Below are 16,136 nucleotides of genomic sequence, written 5' to 3'. Positions count from 1 at the left end.
TAAAAAAACAGTAGTTTAAAGTAAATTACATTTCCTCCATACCCAGAAATGCAAGGGTTTAAATAGCCAAAAAAACAACAAAAAACAAAAACAGATGTATATCTTTCTATGACAATTCTTCTCACCCTGAATTTCAAAAAATAAATCAAACAACTATAAACAGAATTAGTTTACTACCTATTCACTACGTTACTTCAAGCAATCTAAATATGCACAAAAAAATTTGGAATGTTTTGTAAATGCTGACTGATAAAAATATTACATGGCTGCTAATGGGATTTCTTTTTAAGCACAACAAATTAATACTTAGAAGTTTAGTTCTGTTTATGGCAATGCTTGTGTTTAAAGAATTTTTGAAGTATATACACAACTTAAGTCCAAAGAGGTCAGAAAAATATTTACATAATAAATGTGTAGGAAATTTTAGAATTTCATGGATTTAGATGAACTGATGATTCTCTAATGCATCAGCATAAAACTTCGGTTTGTGTAAACAATTCTGTACAGAATATATTACTCTGAACATACAACTTTTAACAGTTTAAAATCTTAGGGTGGTCAATTTTGAAGTTTTTTTTTTTTTTTTTTTAACATTTATTTATTTTTGAGAGACAGAGAAATACAGATCATGAGCAGGGAAGGGGCAGAGAGAGAGGAAGACACAGAATCCGAAGCAGGCTCCAGGCTCCAAGCTGTCAGCACAGAGCCCGACGTGGGGATCAAACCCACGAACTGTGAGGTCATGACCCAATCCGAAGTCAGACGCTCAACCGACTGAGCCACCCAGGCACCTGTAGGGTGGTCAATTTTAAACGCTGTCACTAAAAATAAGACAGTTTTGGTTTTGATGGTTTGCTACATAATATTTAAATAAGGTCAGTTAAGGGTATGGGTTGTGACTACAAATTACTCAACAATATGTAAAATAAAAATGTTGTTTCCTCAGAATATTTAACCTTCTATTCAGATTTTGAAAACTTATCATTACCAAAACAAAAATTCTAACAAAGAGTTCTTACTTCATTTTAATTTTCCAATATTTTAGAAGAAAATTATGGCTATTAAGTGCAAAACATTTTTGCTATTTTTTTGTTATATACTGTACCATGTTACTCCTTTGTAACTAACTTTCTCACTGAACTTAGTGTTATAAGAGCAGTAAAAAATTTTTTTAATTAACAAGAGGAGAATAAAATACTAGTGCATTTAACACTTGCTGCACATGTAGTAAATCAGTATAATATGCAGACAATTAACTTAAGGTTCTTTGTGGCTTATTTCCTTTTCCAAAATTATAGTCCATGTATCTGATTCAAGATAAACTAGTTGAAAATGTCACGATTATACCTATTTCATGTATTCCTTATTAATAGTAGAATATGACTGAAAATTTGAGATCAACAAAAAAATAATGTGCCAAAATATTTTACAATAAAACTATGAATAAAGGGAGCATCGAGGCATGTGACTGAAAATTTGAGATCAACAAAAAATGACGTGCCAAAATATTTTACAATAAACTATGAATAAAGGGAACACTGAGGCTTGACTTAAAGAAGCTGTTTGTCATTATTTTTTTTTAGAGATTACAACACACATACAATAAATGAATTTTATCAAAATACAGCACATTTCTTCTACTATATCCATAAAAATCAATTCCTATGTAAATAGTACTGAAAAACAACTAAAATGAGTTAAAATTTACAAAGAGTTGTTAAAGGGTTTCAATCAATATTAAAACTATACAGTACAATAACCAATTGATAACATCTTGAAAGAAGTGCAATATTTCAGTTCACATCTTTTCAAAATTACTGCCTATTTTCTCTGACTAGCAAGAAAACAACAAGTCCAACCTTTTTTGCAAAAATAATGTAAATTGCCATTTTTGCTAGTCCTATAAAAGTCTTAATTAAAACAAGGTTGAAGAACAAAGCATAACAGATTAAAAATTCCAAAATTATATTTCTTACTAATTAAAAATGAATCACAATAACTGAATATTGCTCTAATGAAAGGCTCCAGACTAGCCTTGACTAAAAACAGTTATTGGTCTTCTGTGGCACTTTTTTCTGGTCCAAATAACCATGCATTAATTCTTACCATTTCATGTTACTAAAATTTTATTTAATTACACAGACAGAACAAAAACAAATAAAATTAATGGTTTGGATAAACAAATTAATGACATCTATGAAATATTTGTTACACTAACGAGGAACAAAGGCAGCTGGTGGTAAAACACTATTCTATTACACTGATACACTTAGAAACCCTTTAAAGACTCTGAAGTGTCGAGTTCACATTTAATGTTACCTGTAGGAACAGCCCTTTATTTGAATACCGTGACACACTGGAAGGCCTCAGAGACCCATCCCTTTGCTCTACAACTCTCCACAGCAATTCTCTATCACTGTGCCAATTTCACAAACTTGCTTTGGTTTCCTAGCTCCATGCGTACTGTTTCCTTTTACTTTACCAAGGCAATGTGAGACCAAACAAGATCGAGAGACTTTCCTAAATCTGCTTACGTTTTGTGTTACAGCAACACAATCTCAAAACTGGCCATTTTAGTTTCATTTGCTGCTTAAAATAAAAATTATAAATTAAGATTAAAACGGAGTACTAATTATAAAACATCACCATTTGCAAAAAAATCAAAGGATATCCATATCACAAGAAATGCATGGACAGGCATCTACAGTAGAGTTAAAAATTTCCTGTGACTAAAAAATTAAAAATTGAATCACCGGTAGCAAATGCATTGTCAATGGCTAGAACAAGAACAGATCCTGTAGAGCTCGTAAAATGCAATTATCGTCTTTTTTATTTCTTTAAAAAGACATTACATTTTTATTGCATTATTCTATTAATAAAAACACATTAACAGCTGTTTTTTTCAATCTTTGCTTCCAGATTTTTATAGGAATTGATGGTTTTAATCTGGCCTTGGAAAGTGAACCCACCAGCACCACCTTCACCTACTCACTCTTCAATTCAATATGCACATAGCAAAAACCAACACTTCAAATCTCTTGCCCACATTAAAAAAAAAGTAGTTTCAGCAGAAAAACATTAATATGAGTTGAATAAAAATAAGGGCATAAAAGCTATGAGACAGAGAGCTCTGCCATCTGTCTCTGGGCTACAATCAAGGCTAACTAGAGCCTTGCACAGAGTTCAGTCATGTGTATGAAATCCAAAAATAAACCTACTATCTATACAAAAACAACATATGTTTGTTTTTGTAGCCTTGATTGCTATGTTTAAAAACCTAACAAGAAGTTTTATATGGTATGAATTCAACAGTCTCCCCTATATACTGTACAGTGGTTCTTTCCCTCTAACCACGAGTTCCATGATTTCATTAATGTACAAATTTGAACATAATTTTTGAGTTCTTCTTTACATATAAAAATAGTCAAAATATTAATTTCCCCTGCAAATATCTTCCAATAAATCTTGCTGCCTTCCCCCTCTTTTTGTCCACATTCCTTATGAGGAAACCTCTCGTACAATGATGAGCTCTACTGTGTTCTGGAAAGTTTTTAGCAAAGATACTGCTTGTCCATGTTCAATATTGATAAAACTGTAGCCATTGGCCTAGAAGAAAGAAGAAAAATATCTTTCAGAAAAACATTTAATAATAATGTATTTGCATCTGTGCACTTAAATTTCTGCTGGGTAGTCCACAAACCTGGCAGAAAATAAGAATTATTTTGGCGATTTAAAATAACATGTAGACTCCTGGGCCCTACCCCACATCTATGGAAATAAAATCTCTGAAGGTGGGACTCAGGAACCTCGTCTTCAGATGATTCTTATGTAGCAATCCAATGTTAGGAAGCACTTGTCTAAGACACAGTGTCAGACAGGTGTTATGTGTATGTGCTAATATATAAATGAGGCAACCGAGATGCAAGGATAGCAGAGGGCAAGGCCTACTCTTCATATTGCCTTGGGCCATCAATAAACACTACATTTCTTATAATTTAGGCCTAACATTTATTGAGGTCTTACTATATACCAGACACACAGTTCCAAGTGCTTCAAATGAACTAAATTCTTTAATTCTTGTAACAAAAAGATTCTTTCAACCTATTTTAAAGAAGTTAGTATTCCTAAACTTAAACAAAATGCTAGGAAATATCAAACATGTATTCAAAAATATCCATATGATTTTGCAACGTACAAGGAAGAAATATTTTAAATGATGAAAATAATAGAGAGTAGCTTATAAGAAATGCCACTGTTTTTCACCCACAAATATTTAAAAATAAACTTCACAAAAGAGTTATTTTCAAAATCTGGCATTTAATAATTCCTTGATGAGGAAGATGTTATAAAGTGAAAAACTAAGAAAATAATAAAAAGATGTATCTTATTTACCTGAATAATTTTATCACCTGGCTGTAATAATTTTGATGCTGGTCCTTCAGGCTGTACCCTTGTTACAAATATACCCTTCAGCAACAACAAAAAAGATAAACATTTAATGGAAAACAGGATGCATAAATAACAGAGTAACAAGGAACAATTTTTCTTTAACTGTATGCAAACACTTGAATTACAGTACAATTTTTCTCCCGGTTTTCTCTGAATATTGTCACAGCCCAATGTTTTTTTTGGTGCTGATAATTCTGACTTGAGTATAGTGATTTTCATTAAAGTGATGGAATTATTTCTACAGATGTGCAGAAAAGCAATAACAAAATTTAAAAATCACTTCATAATATAATGGACATTTAAAATTGGGGGGTTTAGCTCTGGAAAACAGTGTGGAGGTTCCTCAAAAAATAAAAATAGATCTACCCTATGACCCAGCAATAGCACTCCTATGACTTTACCCAAGGGATACAGGAGTGCTGATGCATAGGGGCACTTGTACCCCAATGTTTATAGCAGCACTTTCAACAATAGCCAAATTATGGAAAGAGCCTAAATGTCCATCAACTGATGAATGGATAAAAAAATTGTGGTTTATACACACAATGGAATACTACTTGGCAATGAGAAAGATTGAAATATGGCCTTTTGTAGCAATGTGGATGGAACTGGAGAGTGTGATGCTAAGTGAAATAAGTCACACAGAGAAAGACAGATACCATATGTTTTCACTCTTATGTGGATCCTGAGAAACTTAACAGAGGACCATGGGGGAGGGGGAGGAAAAAAAAAGAGAGAGGGAGGGAGGCAAACCATAAGAGACTCTTAAAAACTGAGAATAAACTGAGGGTTGATGGGGGGTGGGAGGGAGGGGGAAAGTGGGTGATGGGCACTGAGAAGGGCACCTGTTGGGATGAGCACTGGGTGTTGTATGGAAACCAATCTGACAATAAATTTCATATTAAAATAAATAAATAAATAAATAAATAAATAAAATCACCAGGAAAAAAATAAAATAAAATTGGGGGTTTAATTTGCTTTCCTCAAACAATTCATATGAAGTGGTATTTCAAGACAAAAAGATGAATAAAGAGAGTAATAAAAAAGGTGATGTGTTTTCTCGATTTATAAAAGTATCTGTTAGATTTTCACTTATGTATAAGAGCACTATGTTAGTGAATAAATCCTTATGGATATCTCAAAGACATACAAACAAACTCACATCGTCTTCGGGTCTGAATGGATTTCCTCTGCCCCCAACACCTCCTGATATGCTGAATCCAAGTTCTGGATCCTTTTCAACTCTCACTCGGATCTAAATTAATATGAAAATAAACTATTACCACTATCTCAGAAAAAGCTACACACAGTATTTAACTATTGGTAAAATACATAAAGATTCATCTAAAATAAACATTCAGGCAGATAAAGGGAAACTACAACATGGAATATCATGTTAATGAGTTAGTGAGTTAAAGGCACAGCTGAGATTATAAAGCACAGCTCCTAACTTAAACTATTGCTGTTTTACAAGGACAGGCAATTAATGTTGACCCTGTGGGTTTTTTTTTTTTTTTAATATCATGAATTTTAATGATATAGAGCATACAAACAAAACATGTATTTTAGGATCAGTTTCCATCTGTAAAATATCTAAATTACATAGTATCTCTGTGTACTGGGTGTTTCAGAAGATATTTAAAAATCCCTGTGTGGTTGTTGGATTCATTTCCTGAATCTGTTTCTATGCTCACAAGATGTTAGGATTGATGATCAATTGATAATATTTTTTATAACCACGTTATAAAAAAAGATCAAGAACTAAACTTGTTGCAAAACCCTCCCTTTCCCCAGAGACTAAAGCAAAAGGAATAAGCATTTGTTCTCTACCTATGTTTCTAATAGTATTATTTTATCAATAAACTATCCAAATATACAAATGTATGATTAGCCACCTTTTAAATACTACTTTGTAAGATTTAATTCTTGAAGTAGTTTGGAGACTATGGTCAAATTTCAAACTCTCTGTGTCAATTAACAATAGGAAACCATAACATGCCAGTCAAGTTTCATGGTCTATTATTCATATTCCTGAAGGTCTGATTACTGGAATATCATCAAAAGGTTTTGGATACGCAACCACCTTAGGAAAAAAATAATCACATCCAAAACACTAAATGCTATGTCAATTAATCAGAACATGGGAGATCATAGAGTCAAGTTAAATACAAAGTTTGACACCTTATTAACTTAACATGAAACCACACCTTTAAACAAAATGGTAAAAACTATGTTAAAATTCTACACGGATTTATTGCTAATAATTAAATAACCTATAAAGTACATTAAGAGCTTAGTTTCATATTTCAAGTATTCTTGATTGTTCTTACCTCTTGCCTTGCCAGTTCATGGCCTTGTCTAGGAGAACAATGGGGCTGTGTATATGGAGGCTGGTGGGCCACCTTCAGCATCAAGTAATCAATTAGTTGTTCTCTAGAGGGATGCCTTGCCACAGAAGCCTGAGGAAGGGGGTGATGTATTTGACTATAATTTGCCTGAGGCCTGAGGGTCTGGCCCATCTGTCCATTACTCAAAGGCATCTAAGAAAAACACGAAGTGTCTTAAAATGACCAATAATAATGTCTTATTACAAATAGTTGGATTTTCTTCTTGGAGTATTACAAAAGCACTAGAGTATAACATTCTAAATCATACATTATCAAGACACTTACACTATTCTTTCTAATTTTACACTTTTAAAAGAAAAAAATCTATGAATTCTAAACTTGCCTGAGTCCTTGGCAGACAGATTCTCACTCTTTAAAGTTTCAAATAAGTTATCATAAAATTATTTGCTTTTCTATTTGGTATGCATGGACCTGTTTTTTCTTACAATAACAGCAAACAGTGATTATGTCAAAATTTTAAAATTTAAGCCCAGTAAAAGGGTAAATTTTCCCATCTCACACACACATAGAAGATGCATTTTTTTTCATGTTTCTTCTGAGCAGAAGTAACAAGTTTTGTGGTAGAATTTTTTTACTATTCTGAGTATATTTTCTACTTTTATTCCTTTCTTTCCAGAATTAACAAATACAAATATAGTAAAAAGCAAATTTATTCCTTGTGTGTGTGTGTACCAGTTAGCAATTTTTAAACTCTCTAAATGTTAGTTCCATAAAATATTAACCACAAAAATTAAGCCTTGACATTGTTTTACTCTTCACAAGCTACGCAAAAAAATCTGAGGTGATTAGTTTGTTAAAGAATTATCCTTGTTTTAATGCTTCTCATTGTTCAGAATGAATGAATCTGAGTTTTAGACTTAAAGCCACCTTTGTGGAAATGTGGCTGTTATGTCGGCATGAGGAATTTTTTATTTATTTTGAGAGAGAGCAAGCAAGAGTGTGAGCAGGGAGGGGCAGAGAGAGAGGGAGAGAAGCAATCCCAAGCAGGCCCATTGTCAGAGCACAGCCCAACGTGGGGCTCAATCTCACATACTGTGAGATCATGACCTGAGGGGAAATCAAGATCTGGACGCTTAACCGACTGAGCCACCCAGGTGCCCCAGTATGAGAAATCTATCTGAAAAATAAGTTTACATTTGTATTATAAATATTTGCATATAAAGAGATTTTTGTATATAAGAGGAAATACTTTTAAGCTATTCAATCATTTAAAATTTCATTGTTGATTATTAATAAAAAGGTGATCTCATCCACAAGTGAATTATAGAAAAACTATGAGATAAATACTGAGCCCCATTCTCCTAAAATTATTCCAAAGTAGAAAAGTTTGGGAAAAGATTATGGCAATTGTTTCAGAACTACATGCTCTTTTTACATCAACCTTGCTGAAGGAAACAAAGAAGCTTCCCTTTTGGTGAAGATTTTTACTTTAAAAAAAAGTTAGCTTTTCACTGTGTTATATTTGAGAACTTGGTTATTTCTCAAGTTTGGAAACTTATATGGGGGTTTTATAACAGAGCACAAAGATGATATTACTCTATGACAAATCTTACACTGGTTGGAGAAAAAGAGAATGAGGTATTTTATTATCTTTATATCTTTTCTTTTTAAATTGTGGTTGCTTACTACTTGAACTCTGTAGATTTGAAGCAATTCATCTGCCCAGGAGTATTTAAATGCTTGTGCTGTTATTTTATTACTTATACACAACTCAGCACATAGCTCTTGCTTTTCTCCACATTTATACCATTTATTCCTATGTGCAGATTCAATACCTTTCTCCTAAGGAAAATATTCCAAACAGTAATTACTTCTGACCCATGCTTCAGACTTCTAGACACCTAGATTCTTGGTTGTGCCTGACACTTTACATCAATGTTAAACATACCCATGGAATAAAATAAGCTATCATTAGCAGATGGCTCAGGAGAATAAAAGTATGAAAACAAACCCAGTAACCTAGAATACAAAATTGATATTAAAAAGAAAAAGAAACTGGTTAACATAGCTCAATTAAAAGAAAAAGAAAAAAAAGGTAAAATAAATAGATATGTATGAATTTATGCTATATGTCTGGGTTCCTACTCTCAAGAACAATGCAAAAGTTTTTATATAATACATAAGTATGCTTCATAATTGTATCTCGTTATACAAGGGATACGGAATTAGTTAAGAGAAAGAATAGCTGAGCGAAAATATTAAAGAAAAGAGTTAACTATCTGGTATTGGGTGACAGAAAAGTAAAATCTGTGAGTAAGTGATGCTTTAGTAACAAAAGTATTAAGAATACAATCATCATTTATCACATACAAAACGCTTTCAAGGTGATTTTTAATTACATTTAAAGAATTTTAAAATGTCTTTAGTAATGATAAAATATCCTCAAGTGAGGAATTTAAGACAGGTTCATCGTTAATTCTCCAATACCAAAAAGCCTCTGACTCAAACAGGAATGCAAAGAGCCTCTGACTCAAACAATAAGGTAAGTAGGTGATAGTAGAGAAATCAAAAACAATAAAATGATTCTCCAGTGTGGAAAAAAAATCATGGACTAAACCAGGAAATAACAGGGCAAAAATATATTTCATATTTCTAAACTAGTTTTTTAAAAAAATCTTTACTAATCAAGGAGGAAAAGTCCTCAAAAAATTATTTTCATTGTTAAAGCATACATGATATTTCCAGTTTAAAATCTGTAAAACAGAGTAAGTTCAAAGAGATGTGTTCATTTATTTCCTGAGCACCTACTTTTATCAAGCTGTCTGGAGGAACATCTTTGTGACTAAGTGTAGCTGATGAGTAGTTCGGCTGTCCTGAAATGAATAGATCATCTTGACAAGGATCTCCTGGACAGGATGTCTGGGGATGCTTCAAATGAGGGGAAAATAAAAAGTAAACAAACAATGTTCTTTAAGATGTAAAATCAAAATGATGATGACACGTGAAAGGAGATTAGGAAAAAATATTACAAGATCATGGAAAGATGAAGAACCCAATAAACATCACCATCATAACTGCCATTAATATCAGTACCTTGACGATGGACATTAACTAAATTTGTTGTGGCATTCATTTCACAATATATACATATATCAAATTATTATGATATATACTTTGGACTAATATGTCAATTACATCTCAACAAAACTGTAAAAATTATTAGTACTTTTAACATACACTGTTAAGCTATTTCTTCATAATGCTTTCTGTTATATTTACAGTAATACCTAGCTTTCAATACTGTGAAATTATTGTGAAGCTAGCAATACTGTGCTAGGTTGATTTAGTTATTAATCAAAGTTAAGAGTCCCAAATTTTAAGAGCAACTAAAACAATCTCTTGTTGAGTATATATAAAGGTTTTTGGGTTTTTTGGAAAAAAAATTAACTGCTATTCTTTTAACAGCACAGTGCCACCTGGGATCTTCTTTTTAATGATAAACAGTATTAATAAATATATAGTCTCATAAAATTCACTTTAACTTAATTGTATCATAGTATTAGCTCAGTATTTTCAAAACCAATGGTTTGGTGAAACACTTAAAATTAACTAGAGTTCATATTTTTATATGACCAATAATATCCTTCTAGTTTACCTCAATGATAGGTTTAGAGAAAAAAGCAGACTCAGTTATTTCATTATCTCTGAATATTTTTTACAAACATGCTGGGAAGAAAGATGCCTGTACTTTTCATTTTAATCTAGTTCTAAATATACCCAGCTATATTCTTGAAAACTAAAGGGATTGTGATAAATAGCACTATTGTAACTTTCAAAACAGTATGTGGCTAGCAACACAGGTATGTAAACTACATCATCATACTGAAAAATAATCTGAAATCTACTTCATTATGATATACCACAGGATACATAAAAACCTAAGGGCTTGTAATTTAATCTTATAAACTTTATCTGCAACAGAGGTATCATGTGTAGTTAGTTGCTCATTCAAAGCATGGATTAGCATTTTTAGATTTGGTTTGATCTAATTTTGTGTATTTATGCAATGAATATTTTGCCTTCCTTCCTCATTTCTGAGATGTGCTCTCAGAACCCACAGTAATCAACTTAGGTCATAGCTGCAAGTTTAAACTCCAGTCTATTCAGGTCTTTAAAAGAACAACTATATATTATGAATGAAAAAGTAAAATGCAATAGACTCAAAGGCTCTGAATGTAAGAATAACAAGCAAAAAATATTACTGTACAAGAATTTGGAAAGAATAACTGTTCCAGATGACTATAAGGATAACCCCTGAGTTGATAAAAGCCTCTTGTGTCCATTCTTTGGCTTCAGTTGGAAAGAGTACCAGAAATGCTGGGCTTAAGAGCTATCACCCTTCTCTCTCCATTTCAAAGGGATAAATTACAAAACAATTGCTATCACTCTAACATGGAATCCAAGTGGTGGCAGATGACAGAGGGCAGAGCAAGAAGAGTGAAGCCCAGCCACAGCGGAGTGAATCCAGGAGACTGCTCTTGCCTTAGAACACAACAGAGCAAAGCCAGCTATGTACTAAAAAGAGGATGGGGACCCTCAGGAAAAAGCAAAGAACCCAGAAGTAATCAGAGTAAACATGGAAATAAAACTGTGGGGAGGAGACAAGTAAGGCTGTAAAAAGGAGAAAAATCTTTTTGGAATGAAAGGAAAGGGGGAGAAGGAAGTATTTATTTTGAGGCCATATTACACCTCACGTTGTTATTAAGAGAAAAATCTTAAAATAGAGCCAGGCCAGAGCTGTTCTGTTCTTTCTCCTTCTCTGCCATTCTTAACCCTTACCCTTAACTTTCATTAAAAGAATATGCCATTGGGGAGCTTGGTTGGCTCAGTCGGTTAAACATCCAACTCTTAATCTCAGCTCAGGTCTTGATCTCATGGTTTATGGGATTGAGCCCCGTGTCAGGCTCTGCATTGAGTGAGGAGTCTGCTTGGGATTCTCTCTCTTTCTCAATAAATAAATAAATAAATAAATAAATAAATAAATAAATAAAAAACTGTTAATGACTATTAACCATTAATAAAAGAATTTGGCTTTTGCCTTTTCATTGGTATTTCTTAGAATTTCTCCAGTCTCACATTTAATCCTATCTAGCAAACTGTGATTAAACTTACTTCCAGGCAGTGCTTTTCATCTGCCAATTCTCAATCACTAAAGTAAAAATTATTCTTCCCCACAACCCCACTGTGTACTATATATAGCATAGCCTTAAACCTTGATTTAGAGAGAGTTAGTTAATTTTATTAAGAGAAAACACCGTAAAGCATAATAAGTAGAAAAAAAAACAACTCTCAATTATTCCTATTGCTCATCCCTATTTACATAAACAAGAGCAGACTACATCCTTAGCTGATGGCCAGAGAAACTTGAGAGATAAATACTAAATCAGCTTTGCAGAAAGTTTTAGAACTAAGCCATGGAAGAACCAGAAGGTTATCAAAGTATCTAACCCACAGTAAAAACGTATTTTCTAAAAACATGAAAGCATTAAAATGTGGGGTCTTTTTTTCTCTTCTGTGTACTAAAAGTACTGGTCTACTACAGGTACTCACTCGAAAAATGTGCCCACCAGAACCTCTTCCGTCTGCAACACTCAAGGCAAGGCTGCCTTGGCTGCCATGCAGATCCCTAGAGCTGCCATAGTGAAAGTTGCTTACAGCAGTAAAATTGGAATTAAAGGACCTTGACAGCATGCTCTGAATAAAGAGGGGATAGATTTAACAGAGATTAGTGTAGCATGCAAAATTCACAAGACATGTTATGTACATAGACGTATTTATAAGTAACCCCAATACCACACAGGGAATATCATGCACTGAATTTTCAGTGCCACTGCAAGAAATTGGCACTATTTACCATATTATTTACATGACAACATACACATATACACATAAAGTACATGTAAATCCAACCATTCACATGTTTAAACACTAAAGAAAGTACAAACATATAGTGTCTTTTACAATGCAATTATTTCCTTTACTCCTAATACATCTTATTGGAAGTTTATCAGAAAACAGGAATTGATGTCAAACTTAAATGTATGTATATATGTGTAGTTCTATAAGAATACAAGCTGATTTCTTAGCTTAAGTTTAAACATACGTACAAAGCACAAAATATTATCGGCAAAAAACACTTGGCTTTTGGCCATTGCAATTTCTTTCTTTCTTTCTTTTTTTTTTTGACCATTACCTTCTCGAAAAAAAAATTACCTTCTACATTTAGAAACATGTCTTACATTAGAAAAAAGGTTAACATAGTTTTAGTATATAACACAAAGTTTTAGTATATAGCATTTACAAGGCTCTTCCCGCTCTCAAATTACCAGAAGAAAAAAACCCCTAGAAAATGTACTTGTAAAAAAAATTTCCCATTCAAATAAATAGATACTTAAGATTTTAGGAGTTAGCAGTGGCATTTGCTGCTTAAACTTGAAGAATCACTGATGGAATCTTCATACAGACTGAGTTTACATGAATGCCCAATCACTAATCCCAGAGCTGCCTAAAAAATGTACCTCAATAAACACAATGCCTGATTTTCATTGTTCCTGCTTGTTTACTCCTAGAGCTGTTAAATGCTGTTTTTTCATGTGGATGCTTTTACTTATGTCCCTGAATATTGGATGGTCTTATGGTTAAATTGAGAGTAACCACACTTTGAGCACGGCTTGCTTATCAAGAAGTATAGAAATGCTTGTAAGCATTATATGTGTATGTTGTCATTACAAGCTTGTAAGCTTACAAGCATTTCTATATTACTCTCAGAGAACCTATATACCTTCTCCAGATTATGAAGTTGATCTCTAATATCAAGAAACATTAATATGGCCTTCGAGAATGAAAGAGATCTATAAAATTACAATGCACTCTTAGTTATTTTGTGGATTCCAAAGTAATGAGTAAAGAAAAAGCTAAACTTAAGAGGCCACAACTATACTTTCCCAGACCATTTCACAAACAATAAGGATTTGGCAGTGGCAATTCAGAGGTTCCATAAACATTTGATTAGAATGTAAAACTAAAGAAATTACACACACTAACCCCCCCGCCCCAACATAAACAACACATACTCATGTGTTACACACAATTTTAATATGTTCTTAATTTGAATGGCCCAAATGACCCTTTTTAATGATATGTAAATCCAGGAATCAAAGCCTTTTCTGTTGTCTTTGAACATATGTAAGGTTTTTGTAAATATTTCACTGACTAAGAAGGCTGAAGCTCAGAACACATCTGGTTTGTAATTCAGGGTTGTACACAGACGTCCATATAAAACTGCATCCTGTTACAACACAACACATTGTGCAGAGCTCAGTTAAGGAATATGTCCTGGACACTGATGTTCATTACAGGCTAATAGCTGTATAAAAGCAAATGAATGTGGCAATTTTCATGTTACATTAATCATATTCTGGTTGAGTGCTTCTTATAAGAATCATGAGTTTAATTAAACAAGTCTTGAGAAGAATGAGGTGAGATATAATCACATGTTTGGGTTCCAGGTACAGTTTTGTTGCAGGGACAGGAAGGAAAGTTACTACAACAAGGTTTAAAAAACCAAGTAAGCTTTAACTTATCTAATTATTGTATTAATGCTAAACAAATAAGCTGGGCAAAGTAGCAACTTATGATTTGGGGACTTACCTCTAAAGGGAGGGGTGGGCATTGTGAAATTCCCTGGGGAAATTTTTCAAATGTCTACCTGCCATCAGAATTAAATTTGGGGGAGGAAGAGGAATTGCAGAGGAGCAAAAGAGATTTTCCATCACCCTCCACCATTTTCAACCAAAGCTTTCAAGTGTTTGGTCTAAATCATGTTGCTCTGTGTCCTCACAAGGCTTTTCTTAGTTTCCTTGGGCTAATTTTCACTTCTAAATTACCAGTGGGCACAAGTGGGAAACTACTGGCATGTACTCCTCAAGTAATTGTACAGCAAATTTCTAAATATAAAAAACAGAGAGGTACAATGAACAATGGGGTAGCTGCTACCTGCTTCCTGATGACTAAAGTCTAGGTATATCTCCGTCAGACAGTAATGGGAGAATAGCTCCTGACATGTCAACTCTATAGAATATAATGATAACCAGACTCATCTCTTTATCCAAATCTGTTATTCCTTCTCTATTTTGGCAATCCCAACAACCAGTCATTCAAGGCACCACTCAAGCTTACTCCCTTTTCCTCAAAGACTTATTATTAGAGGAATATTCCAATCACGAGTCAGATATTATAAAGTGTGTTTCAAAACGGTGTCTTGAATTCTTGCCTTTGTCTCAGTTCCTCCGAAACATTTCTCATTTATTTTCTGGACCACTAGATAGCCTCATAGCTCAATCAACTTAACTGTAGCCTCTTCCTTCTCAAAAAAAACCAAAACAAAACAACAACAAAAAACTATAGCCCTCCCTCCTTCCAATTCCATATTATCTCCAGAAGTTTACTTATAAAACAGCTGTGGTATTCCTCTGCTTAAGAAATTTCCAAATTCCTTAGAAAAGGCACACAAGTCCAAAGAACCAACAATTTATACAGTTATACTGAAACAAAATGGAAGAGAATGAGGTTGCCTAAGACCATTAGATGCACAGCTATTTAAAGTTGGGAAGACAGCACTGAAAAGAGCTAATAATTACAGGCAGAAGTTTAATGTGAATTGATATACGATACTAATCATATTTTACGGGTTTACTTCTAAAAAAATTAGACCTAGGGAACTTTTTTAAATGACTAATTGAGGTTGTATACATTTAGCTGTTTTAAAAAACATATTTAATAAACAGAGATAACAAAATTCTTGGGTAAAAACTACTGAGAGATATGAAATTAAATCTTTAAAAATGTGCCCCATACACTTGAGCCAAAGCCAAAGAACTGTGACACTAATTTATCAGTTTTATATAATTTTAAAAAATTTTAACTCCTTTCAAAAAAATGACATCTACATGTGAAGTTAAACTGAAGAGATGCCTAAGTTGTTTTACCAATCATTTCTAAACTTCATTAGAGTGACAGACACTTGAGATCAGAAAAGTCAGAAATGCAGTTCAAAAAAGTCAAGAATAAATGCCGTGCCAGAAGACATCTATGTCAGTGACAGTGTTAGTCTTTTAACATTCTCTGGGAAAAAAAAATCTTAGATGAAATATTTATATTTCTTGTTATTTTTCTAACTATATAGTTCTATTTTTATACACATATTTACATAACCAACAATAATTAATAGACGAGAGCAGGAGGTCAAAAACTGCTAAAAGGAGGTACACATGTATACAC

The 16,136-nt window shown here is 33.1% G+C and overlaps 1 protein-coding gene across 11 annotated transcripts in view; it reads right to left on the bottom strand.

Moving 5' to 3' along the window:
- Nucleotides 1-2,108: 2,108 nt before the first annotated feature.
- Nucleotides 2,109-16,136, bottom strand: part of ERBIN (erbb2 interacting protein) — a 127,940-nt gene continuing 113,912 nt past the window's right edge. For 2 of the 11 annotated variants that reach the window (XM_049649526.1, XM_049649527.1), the window contains exons 22-27: nucleotides 12,408-12,551; nucleotides 9,606-9,725; nucleotides 6,780-6,989; nucleotides 5,612-5,704; nucleotides 4,393-4,467; nucleotides 2,109-3,606 (exon numbers count right to left, since the gene is read on the bottom strand). In XM_049649526.1, coding sequence (XP_049505483.1) covers nucleotides 3,499-3,606; nucleotides 4,393-4,467; nucleotides 5,612-5,704; nucleotides 6,780-6,989; nucleotides 9,606-9,725; nucleotides 12,408-12,551 — 750 coding nt within the window. In that variant the 3' untranslated portion in view covers nucleotides 2,109-3,498. The remainder of the gene's footprint in view (nucleotides 3,607-4,392; nucleotides 4,468-5,611; nucleotides 5,705-6,779; nucleotides 6,990-9,605; nucleotides 9,726-12,407; nucleotides 12,552-16,136) is intronic. The other 9 variants (XM_049649528.1, XM_049649532.1, XM_049649529.1 and 6 more) reach the window with 9 other exon arrangements.

Source organism: Panthera uncia, assembly GCF_023721935.1.
Source record: "Panthera uncia isolate 11264 chromosome A1 unlocalized genomic scaffold, Puncia_PCG_1.0 HiC_scaffold_17, whole genome shotgun sequence".
NCBI lineage: Eukaryota > Metazoa > Chordata > Mammalia > Carnivora > Felidae > Panthera > Panthera uncia.
Note: the sequence above shows the minus strand (reverse complement) of the source record. Positions and strands in the feature narration are given on the sequence as shown.